The 15,708-nt window shown below is 57.1% G+C and overlaps 1 protein-coding gene across 1 annotated transcript; it reads right to left on the bottom strand.

The window, feature by feature from the left end:
* Positions 1-4,176: 4,176 nt before the first annotated feature.
* On the bottom strand, positions 4,177-5,266 carry B0H18DRAFT_1035546 (uncharacterized protein; the record flags this gene model as incomplete). Its single annotated transcript, XM_048030321.1, has 5 exons — positions 4,177-4,673; positions 4,709-4,784; positions 4,820-5,028; positions 5,053-5,102; positions 5,124-5,266. Coding segments are annotated over 5 exons (975 nt in total), but the record flags the coding sequence as incomplete, so codon positions are not given.
* Positions 5,267-15,708: the final 10,442 nt, after the last annotated feature.

Genomic DNA, 15,708 nt, shown 5'->3' with positions numbered 1-15,708 from the left:
CGTCATCTGCGCGCGGGCTTATCACGCCCTCTTCATGGCAAGTCGGTTTTTTGTTTCGTATCGCTGCGTCGGGCGCTGACGTCACACCTAGCAGAACAACATGCTCATCCGCCCGACGGAGGAAGAACTGAAGGATTTCGGCGAGCCGGAATACAACGCGGGCCAGCTCCCGGCGTACCGTTTCACGGAGGGCGTGAGCAGCACCACGTCTGTTGAGGTCAACTTCAAGCGTATCGAGGTGGTCATCCTCGGCATCGAGGATGCAGGTGAGATGAAGAAGGGTGTCTTCTCCGTCATGGTGCGCGTCGTCTTCCCGTCCCGTTGAATGTGACTGACGCCTGTGTGTAGCATTAAGTACCTCCACTGACCGGTGACCGCCCAAGTTCGGCCAGCGCTCGCTGCACTCGTCTGCCACCGACTCGCAGCCCTCTCCTAGCGACTTGTGGCGCTCTTTCATCGAACCACGACGCACTTGGACGGACGGACTACGCTATATATGGAACGGCCCCAGTTCCTCAAGAGCCGCTCATGGACTAGCAACATCTCGACGTATCTTCTTTGACGGACGACACTGGTATCACACTCCCCTAGATTTTACGAGGACCGTCACAGGCCCTGAGGCCTATCGCGGTTCTTTCACGGCCATGGAACAACGCAGCGCCACTCGAATAAATACAATGGCTCGGTAGGACAGATTCTTACAGAGCCTCGAGCTGCGTAAGTATGTTGTCTCTCGACCGCTGGTCCGGTGGAATAACGGGCAGGTGAACGATGCGCCATGGTACGCATCGCCCCGGTCTCTGAGGCGTCATGCCATCGTGTCCGTATGACTGCTTACAAGGGTCAGATGGATACGTCGCCAAGAAAGAGAGAGCGATTGCGCCAAAGACAAGATCCGTAGCTGTACGAAGGGGAGATAATGTTGATCAAGACTGTGATATTGTTTTTGGTGAGGCTCGTCTCTAGCCTCAGATTGGTGCACTTGCCGACAGCTATTCGCAGGATATCATTGCAATACTTTAGGGTCTGTCCAGTCAAGCTGCGCGCACCTGGCTTGGGCGAGTCCGGGTTTGCCATCGGCATGGTTCCACTCGCGTTGCGGCAACAGGTGTTCTTCCCTGGGTCGCTGACGCCCTCAGTCAGATGAATGTTGCTCGGCATTCGTACATCAATACGAGTGACTGTTGGTTCAGTCCGACTGTTTCCTCCCTCGCGAAGATGCATATACGCTCATTTATCATTCATGTGCAGAACTTAGAGAAGGCCTGGACTCTGACAAGTGCGCTGAACTTGGCGATGACCAACTCAACTGTTCCATTCAAGTTCAGGCCCAATACGATCGCGATAGCAGACGACTACGGGTTTATCTCTCGAAACTGAGGGTCAGCGACGGGAACGGACTTGATATGCTACGTACCGATGCGATTGTGTATACATACCCTCGCGCGCAACCACGACAGTAAATCAGGTGCAGGTAAAGCGGCAATCGCGTGCGTCACTCTGAAAACCGTTGCCTGGTTTGTCATCATACCTCAGTCATACCTGCGTACTCCTTGCAGTTCCGATGTATGTACTACCGTGAGCCAGTGGCACGGGCCTATGGATCTCCAACTGGAGTTGTTGCGAACGATGAGATAGCTCCCCAGTCTCCCAAGTAAGTAAGTTCCTTTTATCTCGCCTTCTTGTCTCCAATAGGAAGATTCACATCATACACCCTGGTATATACGGGGGGTTCAAATTTCAAACGTTGAGATTGCCACTACCAGACTGAATGCGGTACAAAACAGCCAGAAGCCGGTCTGCGCAACACGTCCACAATGCGCGAGAACCACTACTCTGCGTGGTGAGGTCCGATCGTCCTGCTATCCGACTGCGGAATGAACTTCGCTATTCAAAACGGTCTCCGAGTCCACTATCGAGGACCGCCACACACAGAAAATGGAGCATTAGAACGGTACGTAGCAGCAACATCCCGGCTCCTCCTTGAGGACCGTGAGCCGTCCCGGGTGTAGGCGACATCCTCGGTGGTGTCGACCCGAAGCGTACAGAGCTAAGTATGGCGGCGGACGCAGCGTTTGACGCTTCCACAGGCCATGCAGTTGCCCGCGGGGCAAGAGGCAGTTGACATAGATTGTCGTCGTCGTGGACACGGTCTAGTGGAGTGATGTAAGCGTCGAATCGGAGGCGTCAATGGAACGAAAGCCACCTCCTTGACGATTGAAGGTAAGTATGGTGGGAGGTCCGCTTGAAGGAACAGGCGGACATCCCTTACGGCCACCGCGGCGCTGATAAGTGGACCAGCGCGTGGCACGTCGGTGATGGCGAGAGGCTGTCTTAGAAGGCGGGCTGTGGGGGAAGAGCCGAGTGCGAGGTTTGGGTTCTGTTTGATGATCAGAGAACAGGGATGCCGATGTGCGCGTGGTACCTGGAGCGTAACCGAGCCTTATGAGGGTCAGGCTGACGGCCAGTCTGTGAATGAACAACCGCTACCCACTTGACCCGGGACCCATGTGAGCGAGATCACAAAGATCTATTGAAAAGACGCATCAGTGAATTGTGCGTAGAGCAGATCAAAATGGACGCACTGTACTAATGCAGGCTACGCGTCTCGAGGCCCCATGCCGAGGTGCACCACAACTCTAGTGCATTTCTTGCAGGCTCTACAGAAGCCCTCGTGGCGCGCCCGATGTCCGGAGTAGAGAACATCCACAATTCGACAGAGACGCCGATGCGGTGGTTCCAGGAAAGACTTGAACAGCCATGACAGCGTACCGTGCGTTGATCGTCATAGCAGGGGAGAAGTCGACCTCGGACGACGGTTCGACTTGCGAGTACCACGGACGCTGCTCCAGGAGACAAGTGAGGCGAGACCTAAGCAAAAATAGCATCTCCAGAGACCGCAGGAGCAGGAACGCTGTCTAATCGGCGAGATCGAACATATGTCAGTGCCACCACGACGACATTTGACAAGTCCAACTCACGCGCATTCTCTGCGACGGTGGACGACTGGGCCGCGTAGGAGTCTGCCAGACCGCGCTCGAGTGGTCGAATAGTAGGAGACAAGCCGGGGAATGCCTAGAGGTCCACCGGGAAGAGAGGTCGGCTGGTCGTCATCGCCGCCTAGGGATGAGGGACGAACCTGGCGTCGCATACGAAGCTAGCCACGTCAGAGGCCGTACCGCCTACGAGCAAGACACCGACGGGATCCGTCAATATATCTCCGACCCCGTTGCGCATAGAATCAGGAATATGTCGGACGGAGGAGATAGTGATTACGAAAACCGGGATGAGTTAGGAGAGGGTGTGGTCGATCAGGGTGACCGGTGACTCACTGCGTCATTGCGCCGCGCGCGTTGTTGCCCTGTCTCCTCGCCCGACCTCCCTCGACCTTCTGCGTCTCGTGTTCGAGTAGATCTCCGTCGACGACCGATGCCGTCATGCGATGACATCGGTCCTGTCCGTACGTGGGCTGCTGGTGTTCTGCGGAGGAGCGATGACTGGTCGGGTACAACCGCCGACGACCGGTAAAGATGTGATCTCAGGCGCTTCCCGGACGCTAAATTTAGTTCCGTAGTAGTCGACGCTGTGTCAGAGTTCCTGACCATCTCCTTCCCTTCACATGCTTCACAGCTTAAGCACCTGGACACAAAGCCGTTTCAAACATGGCTTGAAGACGCTGCACGCATACGTGGGTTCATTTTACGATGGAATATGTAAGTATACCGATCGGGCGACATGAGGTATGTAAGGCGCCTTACTCGTCGTGCCTCGTATGCGCTGCACCCAGTCTCTATTCAAGGAGTACTGTCTACAGAGTGCATACAAAGGCGGTGACGAGGTAAAAGGCTGAGGTCTCGTAGGCGCACAGGCGCGCCATACGAGCCCTCAGGCAAACAATGACAAACATATGAGACGAGACATACCGTAACGGGAATATCCGTTACACCCTCCCCCACTGGACACGACCACGGGTCCCAGCGATAACCAGAGAAACATAGAGAAAAGGAAAAGGAAAGGACTAGTACATGCAACAACCCGACGGTGGTAGCAATTGGCAAGACAAGGGTGATGTCGAACTGTAGACAGCGACAAACTACTTCGCGTCAGTGAGCAGACACGACCGTTCACCATTGTCATACACCACTCGACAGAGTTGTGCAACCAGCAGGTAGGCTACTACTCGGACTCAGAGTAGTAGTCTGCATCTTCAGAGTTACCCTCGTCTTCAGCAGATAGTGCAGAAGAACTGTAAGTATCCTCCATCTCGGACTGCTCGTAGTAGTCAGAGACTACTACTGAGTTTGTCCCCTCAGAACCTGGATCCGAAGAATCCCACGAGCTATGATGCTCAGACTCGGAGAGATACTCTGACTCAACATGGTCAGAGTAATCCTCGCGAGTTGTGGTACGGGGCTCCTCATCAGAGGAGTTGTACCAGTCGGAGTCATCCTGAGGTCGACTGCGAGGTGGTACAACAAACCATCCCAGCTTGTTGTAGGCCCAATGTCGCACCATCTCCATAGGAAGTGGTGCAATGAGTCGAGGGTCGAACTCGAGTGGAACCACTTCCAGCTCCCTCTGGAAGTGGTCCCATGCTCGACGAGCTGCACGAGAATATGTCCTCGGTCGCGGGGACATCTCCTCGATGGCATGCCCACAGCTAAGTGCTGACTCTTGCAGTGAGCCCAAATGTCCCACTCGCCAGCACTCGCCGCAAACTCAGCCTCGTCGAGGTCGAGGTCAAGTTGGTCTGCAAGGAGGGTGAAGCACTCCTCACGCAGCACCTTGTCCATGGGCCATTGACTCCATCAACAGTCACTGGCTGATTCGGTGCAGTCGGTACTCGGTTCAATGCTGGTACGTCGCGGCGCGAGGTACTAGCTTCCCGAGTAAGGTCATGGCCGCGACGGTCACCTGTATTCTGTACGTCGAGTCGATCGCTCGACACGCGTGGTACAGGTGGTACCTGTCTCGATGTTCGACGTGAAGCTCGTACATCGAGCTCAACGCTGGATGTACGGCCCGTGACTGCGTCCGATCCCAGTACAACACTATGTGATGTACTGGCCACTCGTGAAGTGTACTGCACATTGAGTCCCTGGCTCGATGTGCGAGTAGCTGACCTTCGTGTCGAGTCCCCATGGATAGCCTGTACGTCAAGCTCACGGCTTGGCGTCCATATCACTGCCGGATCCGAGGCCAGTACATCTCGGTGTGATGTACTGGTGGTGGTGTGGAACAAGCGGTGGCCGCTTGAGGCCCCGCTCCCTTCCCCTCTCAGGAGGGTGTCCCCCCTCGCGGCGGAGGTAGCTCCTCCCTGTGCTGAGTCCAATGAGTCCAGCCCTCGCGCTGGCTGTTCCTTCTTACGGGCGCGCGACGACGCCCTGGTCGTCGCGTCATTCGATGCGGGCACATCACCCAGTAAGCCGGATGCACCCGCCACACCACACGGTCCAGGTAATTGTACCCGCGAGGACGAGGATTCGTCCTCGTCAATGGTCCCTTGCCCTGGAACTACCGACGTGACCTCGTCAGTCCCCGTCCCTTCATTTGACTGCGCTGGGTCCGGGGAAGAAGGCAGCACATCCGTCTTGGATGTGCTCGGCAGCAGGTACTGGTCTTGTTTGCTGAATGTGTCAAGTACCTCGCGGTACTTGGCGTGGTGTTCGTCGCCGTAATCCGCGGCCAGTCCACGTCGGTCTTCGAGGTGCTGCCCGTGGGCGCGACGTGCTGGTAGCACGTAGCGTCCCGTCGGTCGCCATTCGTTCTCGGGTGCAGCCTGTCGTACGTCTACCATGGTAGACGTCTCGGTCGACTGCTCGCGATCTACCGACTGGGGCTCATCCGCTTTCCCATCCTGACGTTCGTTCACGACGATTGAATGTTTCGTCCCAGCGCGACACGGCGGTGGCACTGCAACCAAAGAAGATGAGTTGGCGAGTACCTCATGGTACTCGCCCTTGGCAGTCGGACAATCATGTCCGTCTGCCGTATGCTCTGAGTGCGAATCCAGTGGGTGTGCGAGTTCCCTGAGGTACTCGCACTCCTCCTTAAGAGGATGTTCAGCGGCACCTACATCGAGCATAGAGCTCGATGGCAGTGCCGCACCAGTCGTGACGAGGCGGGGCGAGTCGGTAGTGCATGTAGTATGCGTTCCGAACGCACCGCCATGCATGGCTGCTGATGCGACTACGCTGTCGCTTTGTGATGTGGGCGGACCACCGTCGATTGCGACGACCTTCCGGGTGGTCGCGATCGACGCTGGTAGTAGTACAGTAGGTGATGGTGGCGGGGCGAGTACCGCGAGGTACTCGCCGTCCGAGTCGCCGCCGAACTCCTTAGCATAGACGTCGGTCGAGAGGCCCGACGTCTGTGCATGAGTCGTGACCGTGTTGGATACATCGGATGAGCTCGCTCGCTCGCCGATCGTACCGCGTTGCCTGGCTGTGCCAGGTGCGACCTGTAGGTCGCCTCCTGGGTCATCCGTGCCCTCGTCGTACGTGGTGGCTGCCACGACAACCGCATTGGTTGTCGTGGTCGTCACAGATGGTGGTAGGGGGGCCGGAGATGGTGGTAGGGGCGAATTAGGTACGCCTAAAGGAGACGTACCTGTCGTCGAGCTATCCCGCTCGACTCGTTCGTCCTCTGTGCTTGCCCTGCACCCTTCCCCCTCTCCTCCGTCTACCGGAATCTTCCCGTCTGCCTCTCCTGCCTTCACGACCTCATCGACGTCTCCCTCATCCCCGTCCTGATCCTTCGTTCGTCCTGCGCGCGACCTCCGGGGTGTGCTCGCGGTCTCCGACTCGATGGGCCTGTCGTAGTCGCCATGGGTGTCGGGGGCCGCGGGGAGGTCGATAGGATGTTGGGTGGGGTCCCCTAGGAGTGAGCCCTCGCCGAGAACTGTGAAGTTCTCGTCGGGTTGACGGTCGGGACACCGTTCTGGCGTGTCGGGGTCCGTAAGCGCCGGCTGCTGCACTAACGGTAGTGCAGCAATCAAGTCGCGATCTCGAGCTCGCGCATTCGTTGGGAATACGCGAGCTTCGATCTGCGCGCTCGCCGGGGCGCCGGGGTCGCGAGTAGGGGGTAGTGGTGGCTGGAGAGGTCGAGGTTGAGGTCGAGATCGTTCGTAGGACCCGCCAGTTGAACCGCGTACGGTTCAGCTGCGCACGAGCGATTGCTCGGCCGCACGTCCGTCGGGGCGATGCGGCAGTCCTGCACCGAGTTGAAGCGCAATGGGTTGCTGCTCTGAATGTGAGCGAAGTCCGCAGCTTCGTCCAGCCGGTCGAGGTCGTCTCGCGGGCTTGCCAGCTGAACCGCGACCAGCTGAGCTTTCTCGAAGAGACCAGAGGCTTGCACTTCCGACAGGAAGTGCAAGTCTTCTTGAATGGTGTTCGCGCGCGGCTGGTGGCTGCTGGAGGTGTCGAAGTCGGAATCGTCCATGGAGTCTAGCAGTTGAACCGCGCGCGGTTCGGCTGCGCATGGACGGTCGCTCTGTCGCACGTCCGTTGGGGCGATACGTGCGTCCTGGGTCGCATGCGTGACGGTTCGGCAGCCTTCTGCGTCGACGTCGTGACCAGGCGATTGGCGGTCGTAGACGAGTTCGTCCGGGGAATCTGCCAGTTGAACCGTGGATGGTTCAGCTGCGCACTGAGGGTCGCTCGCCAGAAACCTTGCGGGATCGAGCGCGTTGCGGGAGAGATCGTCGGGGTCGCTCCATGGCTCGGCCAGCTGAACCAAGGGAGGTTCAGCTGTGCTGACACTGTCGGAGGCCTGCACTTCTGCAAGGACGTGCAGTCCTTCTTGATGCGCCGCTGGTCGCGCAGTATGGCTACCCGACGAGTTGTCAGTATCATGCGGCGGATGGTGATCACGAACGCCGTGTACGTCGAGCGACGAGCTAGACGTACACGCTGCATCGCATGCAGTCGAGGTCCAATTGGGCACGTTGGGCATGCATCGCTGCATGTCCATCGTGCCGCCTCGCGAATTGAAGGGTGTGCTCTCTTGAAGAGCGGGCTCGACCCCGGACAAGAAGGATGTCGAGATGGGTACGTCCATCAGGGGCGTACCTTCAGTTCTCGACCCTTCGTGCTGGTCGGTAGCGTGTACGTCGAGCATCAAGCTCGGCGTACTCGCTCTCCATGGATCGGTGATGGACAAATGGGACACGTTGGACGTGCACTGCTGCGCGTCCACTGTGTCGCTTTGCGAGATGGACGGTACGACTGCGAGGTCGTCCCGTAGCACAGTCGTGCTATCTTGCGGAGCGGAAGGTACGACTTCGCAGTCGTACCTGGTTCCGTGACCAGCGGTACGCTCGACGAACTCCGTGTTCATCGATACGCACGCTGGCGGGGGTACTGGCACAGGCGGAGGCGAGGTGGGTACGTCCAGCATGGGCGTACCTTCGACTTGCGAGTCTTCCTGCTCGCTTTCCCTGCTCGCCCCGCACCCTTCCTCCCTCTCTCCCTTCGTGCCTTCCTCGCACCCTTCTCGTTCCTTCGGGATTTCCTCGCCGCCTCCACGATCCGCGTTCCTCGTGGTCCGCTCGGTCTTGCAGCTCGGCGCTGGGCTTGAACGCGCAGTGTTCAAGTCCTGGGTCGCGCGGCTGGGTTGCGTGTCGCCAGAGCCGCGGTATTGGTTGCCAGAGTCAAGACGCGAGTCGAGAGGGGTGAGGTGAGGAGCCGGGGAGGGAGGAATTGGCGATCTGGTACCGTGAGGTACCAGGTCGTCGGTCGCCACTGACTGGACTGGCGGTAGGTCAGCCAGCCATTCGCGAACGCGAGTTCGCACTCGCGTTGGGGCCGCGCGCGTGTCTGGTTCGCCAGACGGGCGCTCGAGGTGGCTGCCCAGAGAGTGGGAGTGGTCGAGGACGTGGAGTCGGTGGTGGCGGTCGAGTGCAGTGCGGTGAGCGCTAGCACTCAGGGCGCTCGCCACGGACCCGTGACGCTCGACGCCCGTAGGGTCGAGCGCGTCGCGCGTCGCGTCGAGCAAGTTGCTCGACATGGCGCACACGTCATTCGACAACGAATATATATTTTTTGTGTCGCGGCTCATCTCTGAACACGCGACGAGCGTATCTACACGCGTGGGCTCGTTCCCACTGCACACAGTACTACTGTAGTACTGTGTGCCTATGCCCTCCCGGGTGCTGATGCGAGTCAGCTCCTGGTGCTGCTCGTTCAATCCAGGCACGAGCTCGACTACGGCTACGTTGTCGAGCTCGGCGCGCTCACCACTCCTCAGAGTGGTGCCGAGCTTCATCGGCTGGGTCGAAGCAGGTGGAGAGTCGGTCTCCGGGCGGTTTTGAGCGGGCTCGACATTGGGCTCGAGCCGCTCAGTGCGCGGTGCCTGTTCGACCTCACGGTCGGACGGCGCCTGCTCTGTGAGGGCTCCGGCTGAGTCCTCGCGGTGAGAGGACTCAGTCCGGGTGGTCTTCGTGCGAGAAGACCGACTGCGGCTGCTGGCCTCGGACAGAGCGGCGTCGACCGTTGCCAGCAGTTCGGCCTCGAGTTGCTTGGATTCCTCGAGGGCTTTGTTGATCCGCTCTTGACTTGCGGCGAGCTTTGCTCGGACTTCCGCACGCAACGCCTTCAGCTTGCTGCGGGTTCCACTGTGGGACCCGCGGCTGCCTCGCGAAGGTGCGGACGGGGTGTTGGTCGACTCGGACATCTTGTCGAGTTGTCGAGTTGGCCAGAGGATGATCAAAGTAGCATAGAGTTTGTTGATGTCAAATTTCGAGGTTCGAGAGTTTGTTGCCTAGAGTAGATAGTCCCCAGAGAGATAGAAGCTTTTCTGGAGCGCAAAAAAGTGTAAGGCGCCTTACTCGTCGTGCCTCGTATGCGCTGCACCCAGTCTCTATTCAAGGAGTACTGTCTACAGAGTGCATACAAAGGCGGTGACGAGGTAAAAGGCTGAGGTCTCGTAGGCGCACAGGCGCGCCATACGAGCCCTCAGGCAAACAATGACAAACATATGAGACGAGACATACCGTAACGGGAATATCCGTTACAAGGTACCACGCATAAACGTGCCTATGGCACGATAGGAGTCAGGCGCAGTGTGCGAGAGGGCTGTCTGGGACGAGAGAAGCGTACGGTAACGAGCGTACGAGGGCGAATGAAGCCCGCGAGGACGTGAGTATTCAGGCGATGTTGAGCCGAATCTACCATCACGATTCAGGATCATAGCAGGTCCGAAATGAAACCTGGACGCGTGAGCATGCCGCCCATACCTTCGTCTCGCGCGCATCTTCAAGAGTCGGACGAAGAATCGACTGTCCACGAGACAAATCGTGCCATAAGGTGTCGTAAGGGATGAGCACGATGAGCACAGTCGATAGGGCTTGAGACACTAAGGACCTCCCTCGGGGACTGTGCAGGTGGTCGCCCGTATTCCTCGTCCATCAGTTAGCATTGCATGGAATCTTGATGAACCCTAAGCCGGATTATCAGTGTCAGCGGAAGGAGACACTTTGTGGTGGAGGTGACGTACCACATGCGGCTTCGATCTCTGGGTTCACTAGGCCTCGGACGTCGCGTTCTTTGTGACAAGTATTTTACATAACACCCTGAGACTCGATGACTTACTAGTGCAGGAGACGACACCTATGCAGAAGACGAAGGAGTCCCCGAACTTGAACCACGGAGGGTAGATCGAGGATGAGCACAACACCCATACACGGGAAATAGGAACGCACCGGACGTAAGCCACCGGCGGGCAGTGGTAGTGATGACGATGGTCCTGGTCTAAGCTGACTACTAGTCGCTAGTTATGGTGCAGGACGCAATTATGTGGCGGACGGGTAGTAGAGGAATGGGCGGGTCGTGGACTCTAAGACTTCGTCCCAAGACTGACAGCCGACAGCCCGACCCCGGTCTACTCCTCCTCCACGCCGCGACATATAGAGATGAGTACGCGGTATCCTAAAGCAGGTCTCACCCCCTTGTATGCTGAATGCCTTCACGGGCGTGCAGTGTCGCTACCGTCACGGCGGCGACCTCAGCTAGCCGAAGAAAGGCTACATGGGTTAGTAGATGCACATCACATAGTAAGTCATAACGTACGTTCACCGATGTAGATCCTCCTCGCGTATGCTCGTACTGACGTCGAGCGGACACCCCTGCGTCGCCACGCCATGGCATACTGATTCAAAGCAGATCGAACGTTTGCGCTTTCTTGCACCGGGATGTCGTTTGAGCGCAGAGAAGAACGAGCGTCGCAAAAAACAGCCAATAAGGTGTATCAGAGCTAGAGGAAGGATATGAGTCGAACGACAGCCTCAGTTCCTCGAATCCTTTCAGCATAGGAGCCCGGTCGGCGGTCCCGGCCATGTCGCGACCTTGGTAGCGGTAAGGGAGAAGCTGAATTGGAAGAGATAGTCGTGCGTAGCACGTATGCAGGAAGCGGGCTCTGCGATGAAGCGAGAGCCGTGTCGAGACATAGGTTGCGGGCAGAAGCAACTAGTATGTACTGGCACACGCAGGCGGTGGCGCGAGGAGGACGGGTGGCGGGACGCGTACGGGACGCGGGCGCCAAATCATGCTCACTTGCACTTGAATCGGCGCATCGTCTCAGACCGCGACCTGTGTCCTGAACAAGGCTGGATGGTCGACGCTGCACAATTGTAGCCTGGGTCAAGGTCCGAGTCTCTCTGATATCCCCGGGCGGCTTCCCTGCACCGTCGCCGCGCCGCGAGCCTGCGAGACAGTAACGGCGCGATCAGACGAGTCATCGGAGGGCTCTTGCATTACATGCGTTTCAGTCGAGTACCATTGCAAGGTATGCACAAGCTATGCTGTTTCATCCTTGCTCACGCTAAGTCTCGCACCGGTTTCCAAGACCACCGCGAGCGGGTGTGGTCCGTGAGGTAGCTATCGTATCAGGCCAGCGCGGAACATCCAGTGCCCGTTCAACGGAGCCGCTCAGTGTATCCGCCCAATCACCGGAAGAAGTGGACCCTAGACACTTGACACGAGCTGAGGGCCACACACTCGAGGCTTTGGCCACAGAAGCAATGACACGAGCTTCTATGTTCGACGTGAGTGGCCCCCGACATACTAGTGCCGAGTTCCCTACTCACGCCCGCGATCTATCAGCGAGCACTTGCGCAGCTGGACTTCGTATGTGGGATACCTACGAGGTTGACCCAGGCAAAGGTACTATCGAGCGGCATCATTTAGGTAATTCCCGCGTGTCAGAGTCCCAGTGGCGCGTAGTCATGACTGGTGAGCTATGCCCGTTCTCTTGTGATGGACCGCTCACGCCGAAAACAGTGCTGCCGCTCTCAGTCCCATCATCTCCGAGTCGTTGTGCATAGAACGCGCTTGCGACGTCAACGTGCACATGGTATTGACATGACACGCCTGACAGCTTCTATGCCTCTGTCTCGACTCAGGATATGCTGCTGCCGCTAAAATTTGTAGACGGCTCCAGCGAACTCTCGTCAGTGTTCGCCCTCAGTCGCACAGAGGGATGGTACACATGCAGCCCCTCAGTGCTTTCTGCGCGTTGACGAAGACCGCGCATGGGCTTCAGTACACCCTGGTCTAGTTATGGTTTTCCTGTAGGTACATTAATGTTGCCGCCAGAACTAGATAACTCGTAACGGCGTCACCGGCGATGCTATCTCGGAATCAATGGCATGTAAGTATCTTCCCTTACGTGTCTGCGAGCGTCCGGATCCTTGCGGACTCGACACTGGGGCAACATTGACTCGAGCCCAGTGGCATACGTCCTCGCATCGTCAAGGTGCAGTCCTCGGCGCGCTTTTGTGAGCAGCTCCGAGTCGTCGCGTATTCCCCACCTTGAGCTATACGAGGTTGTGCGTCCTCGTCCGCCATACGTACTCTCAGCTGTCTTCTCGCTCTCTCCGCCCCTTTGGATCTCTCTACACTGCTCACCAGCCGGCGTCATCATGGCCCCATCCGAGGTGCGCATTGCTATTCTTCGCTCGCACAGCAGCAAAACTGACTGTATCTCCCTGTATCCGTGGAATGCGTACAAGTGGTCGGGCCACTCTTCAAGTTCCGTCCGGTCCATCCAAGGTATCCTAGGGGAACCAACGACTGTCGGTCCCAAGCCAACATCTTCGCCAAATCCCGCCATCCGTCGAACAAACTCTGGCGAAAACAGCGGCTCTGAGCTATCAGTGAGTATAAGCAGTTTGAAAAGCGAACGGGATCACTTAGCCGTCTACACAGGCATCCAACGCGGTCGGTGCGGGCACTACGGGAGCCTCCTCGTCGGCTCCAAATGATGTGAGCGTGGTCGGCGATCTCTTGACTGTGTCACTGTGCCAAGGCCTAACGTACGTCAGAAGGGCTCGGATGAGCTGCCAGATGCTAGTGGAACGAAGCATTCGTCTGAGTCGGCAGACCACTCGGCGAAGGGTGCAATAACGGCGTCGGAAATGGAGGTTGTTCTGACCAGAGTCTTCGAGAAGTTCATGATGCCGCGGGAGCCGCAAACGCCGCCGGCTGTGATGGACGAAAGTGCCTTGGAGAAAGTATTCGAGAAGTACATGAAGCCGCGGGACCCACAAAAGCCTGAAGAAGCGTGGTTGAGGTTGGCAGATACGGCGTGGGCCTACGAAAAGGACCGCGCAGAACGATGGCGGAATGAAATCAACACACTCCTCGTCTTTGTGAGTCACGCTCACGCCTCCGTTCTACATAGTGATCCGGCAACGAGCAACCGAGATAATGATGATTCCCTTGTAGGCCGGCTTGTTCTCCGCCGTCCTAACTGCTTTCGTGGTTCAGTACTATGCCGTGTTGCTGCCGGCACCTGACCCCAACACGCACCTGTTGCTGGCAGAGTGATACATAACCTACTGCTAAGTAGAGTGCAGCAGTGATACATATATGCTGGGCCTTAGCCATGTACCCTCATACATCACCTGCTTGCATGCATGTTACATCGGCTGCCTACCGAATGTGGTAGTACTCACCTTGCAGCCTGTCCCGTTATACATCTGCCCCCGCAGGCATGATACATGACCTGCAACCTGTCATGTATCATGCACAGACCTAATGCATTACCGCCACCGGGCCTGTACATCGTGAGCGCAGGTTTTATGATGCATCACCAATATGCGACTCGGAGGCCCATCAGTAGTAGTACATCCCCTCCCGCAACTTCCATCACCGCATCCCCATTTACTCATTAGCGCAGGCGTGATGCATTACCGCGGCGAGCATCATAGATCATCTCCTCTCGCTGCTGTAGTCCCTCGTACATCATCTGCGTCCATGATGCATTACTGGTGCCATGCATCATCCCCTCCCGCACCTTCAGGCTTCTGCCGCCACGCCGCCTCCTATGCGGTCAGCGCAGGCGCGATGTATTACCGTTGTGACCTTCCCCGACAATACTTTCCGAGTCCTGTACGTCATCAGCACAGATATAACACCACAAGTCTCATACATCACCTTTCCGATATGCTATGCTCCCTGCCACGACTCTGATACATCGCTCCGTGCACGTGCCCTGCCAGAATCCGGAGTAGGGAGAGCGGGGACCCTCATTCGGCCACACTTCAGGCGCGGCCAGAAGTGGTCTGTGCTCCCGAATCGGGCAGTAGATTCTAGTCGGAATGCCCCATCAGTTCATCACGCAGGGCCCCGGCGTCGATTTCTGCTCACTGTTCATGAGCCACCACCCAGACGTCAGCACCCGTGACCCACATCTCTCAGGCTCCATATGTCGACCGCTGAAACAGCCTCCGAACATCACGGCGCATCACAATGACACGAATTCGACCTCTTGCGCGTGCACGTTCGTGAAAGGCTCGGTCGTGACGCGTGACAGATCACCGAGAAGCTGAACGAGACGTATTGAGGATCACCGACCAATTCGGGCTCCTTCATTTCCTATGGATCCGTCGCCAAATGATATCGTGGCGTAGATCTCCACCGCTAGCAAACCGGGAATGGAATGTCGGCTCCTTTCGGCTCCTTTCCATTACGCCGGCTTGTCGTATCTGTAGTAGTACGACCTCAGCTCCAAGTCTATTAGTTGTTACTGGCACTGACTCAGGATCACTGTGTCTCCTGTAACGCTTGCCGCCCCTCACGCAGTTGTAACCACGTCATTCGGTAGGTAGCACCCGCGGAAGGTGGTGGCTTCCTAAGTCGGTCAGGAGATGTCGATGCATTGTCGCGTCTTTGGCAGAGAGTCAGCGATCTGAGTCAATGGCACTGTCCGACTTATCGGACCTTAGCTTAATCAGATGAACTCACCTCAAATGAATACGCGCCGTCCTGCATGTGGTAATGTCAGCGCGGGGTCTACTTAGGTGATTCGGATCAAGAGTATACATCTACCTGCCAAGGAAGCCGCGGCATATGTCACGGTTGCTTCGGCGGTAATGGTAGCGCGAGGTCTGGCTGATTCGGACTTCTTCTTAGAGTATATGTACACACCCGTCAGGGGAGCTGTGGCATAGAGCGCGAATTTGCGGCTGGTTCGTGTAATGGTCGTGACTTTGAGTCCGTGTACTAGGTGTCTCTGTCTAAACTTTGAATGTTAGATTACGACCCATCACTGGTAAGTCTCATACATATTGCACTGACGGAAGATTCAGTGACGACGTGTGACGCGGGAAAACTGACCTAAGAAGCCTATCATTTCAGGAGACACCGCTCAGGCATCATGCTTGCAGACTGTATCAAATAATGTGATTAGGTTCGGATCTGACATCCTTCG

Source organism: Fomitopsis serialis (assembly GCF_022376445.1).
Source record: "Fomitopsis serialis strain Sig1Antser10 chromosome Unknown B0H18scaffold_105, whole genome shotgun sequence".
In the NCBI taxonomy this organism is placed as follows: domain Eukaryota; kingdom Fungi; phylum Basidiomycota; class Agaricomycetes; order Polyporales; family Fomitopsidaceae; genus Fomitopsis; species Fomitopsis serialis.
This window is presented reverse-complemented; position numbering and strand designations above follow the sequence as displayed.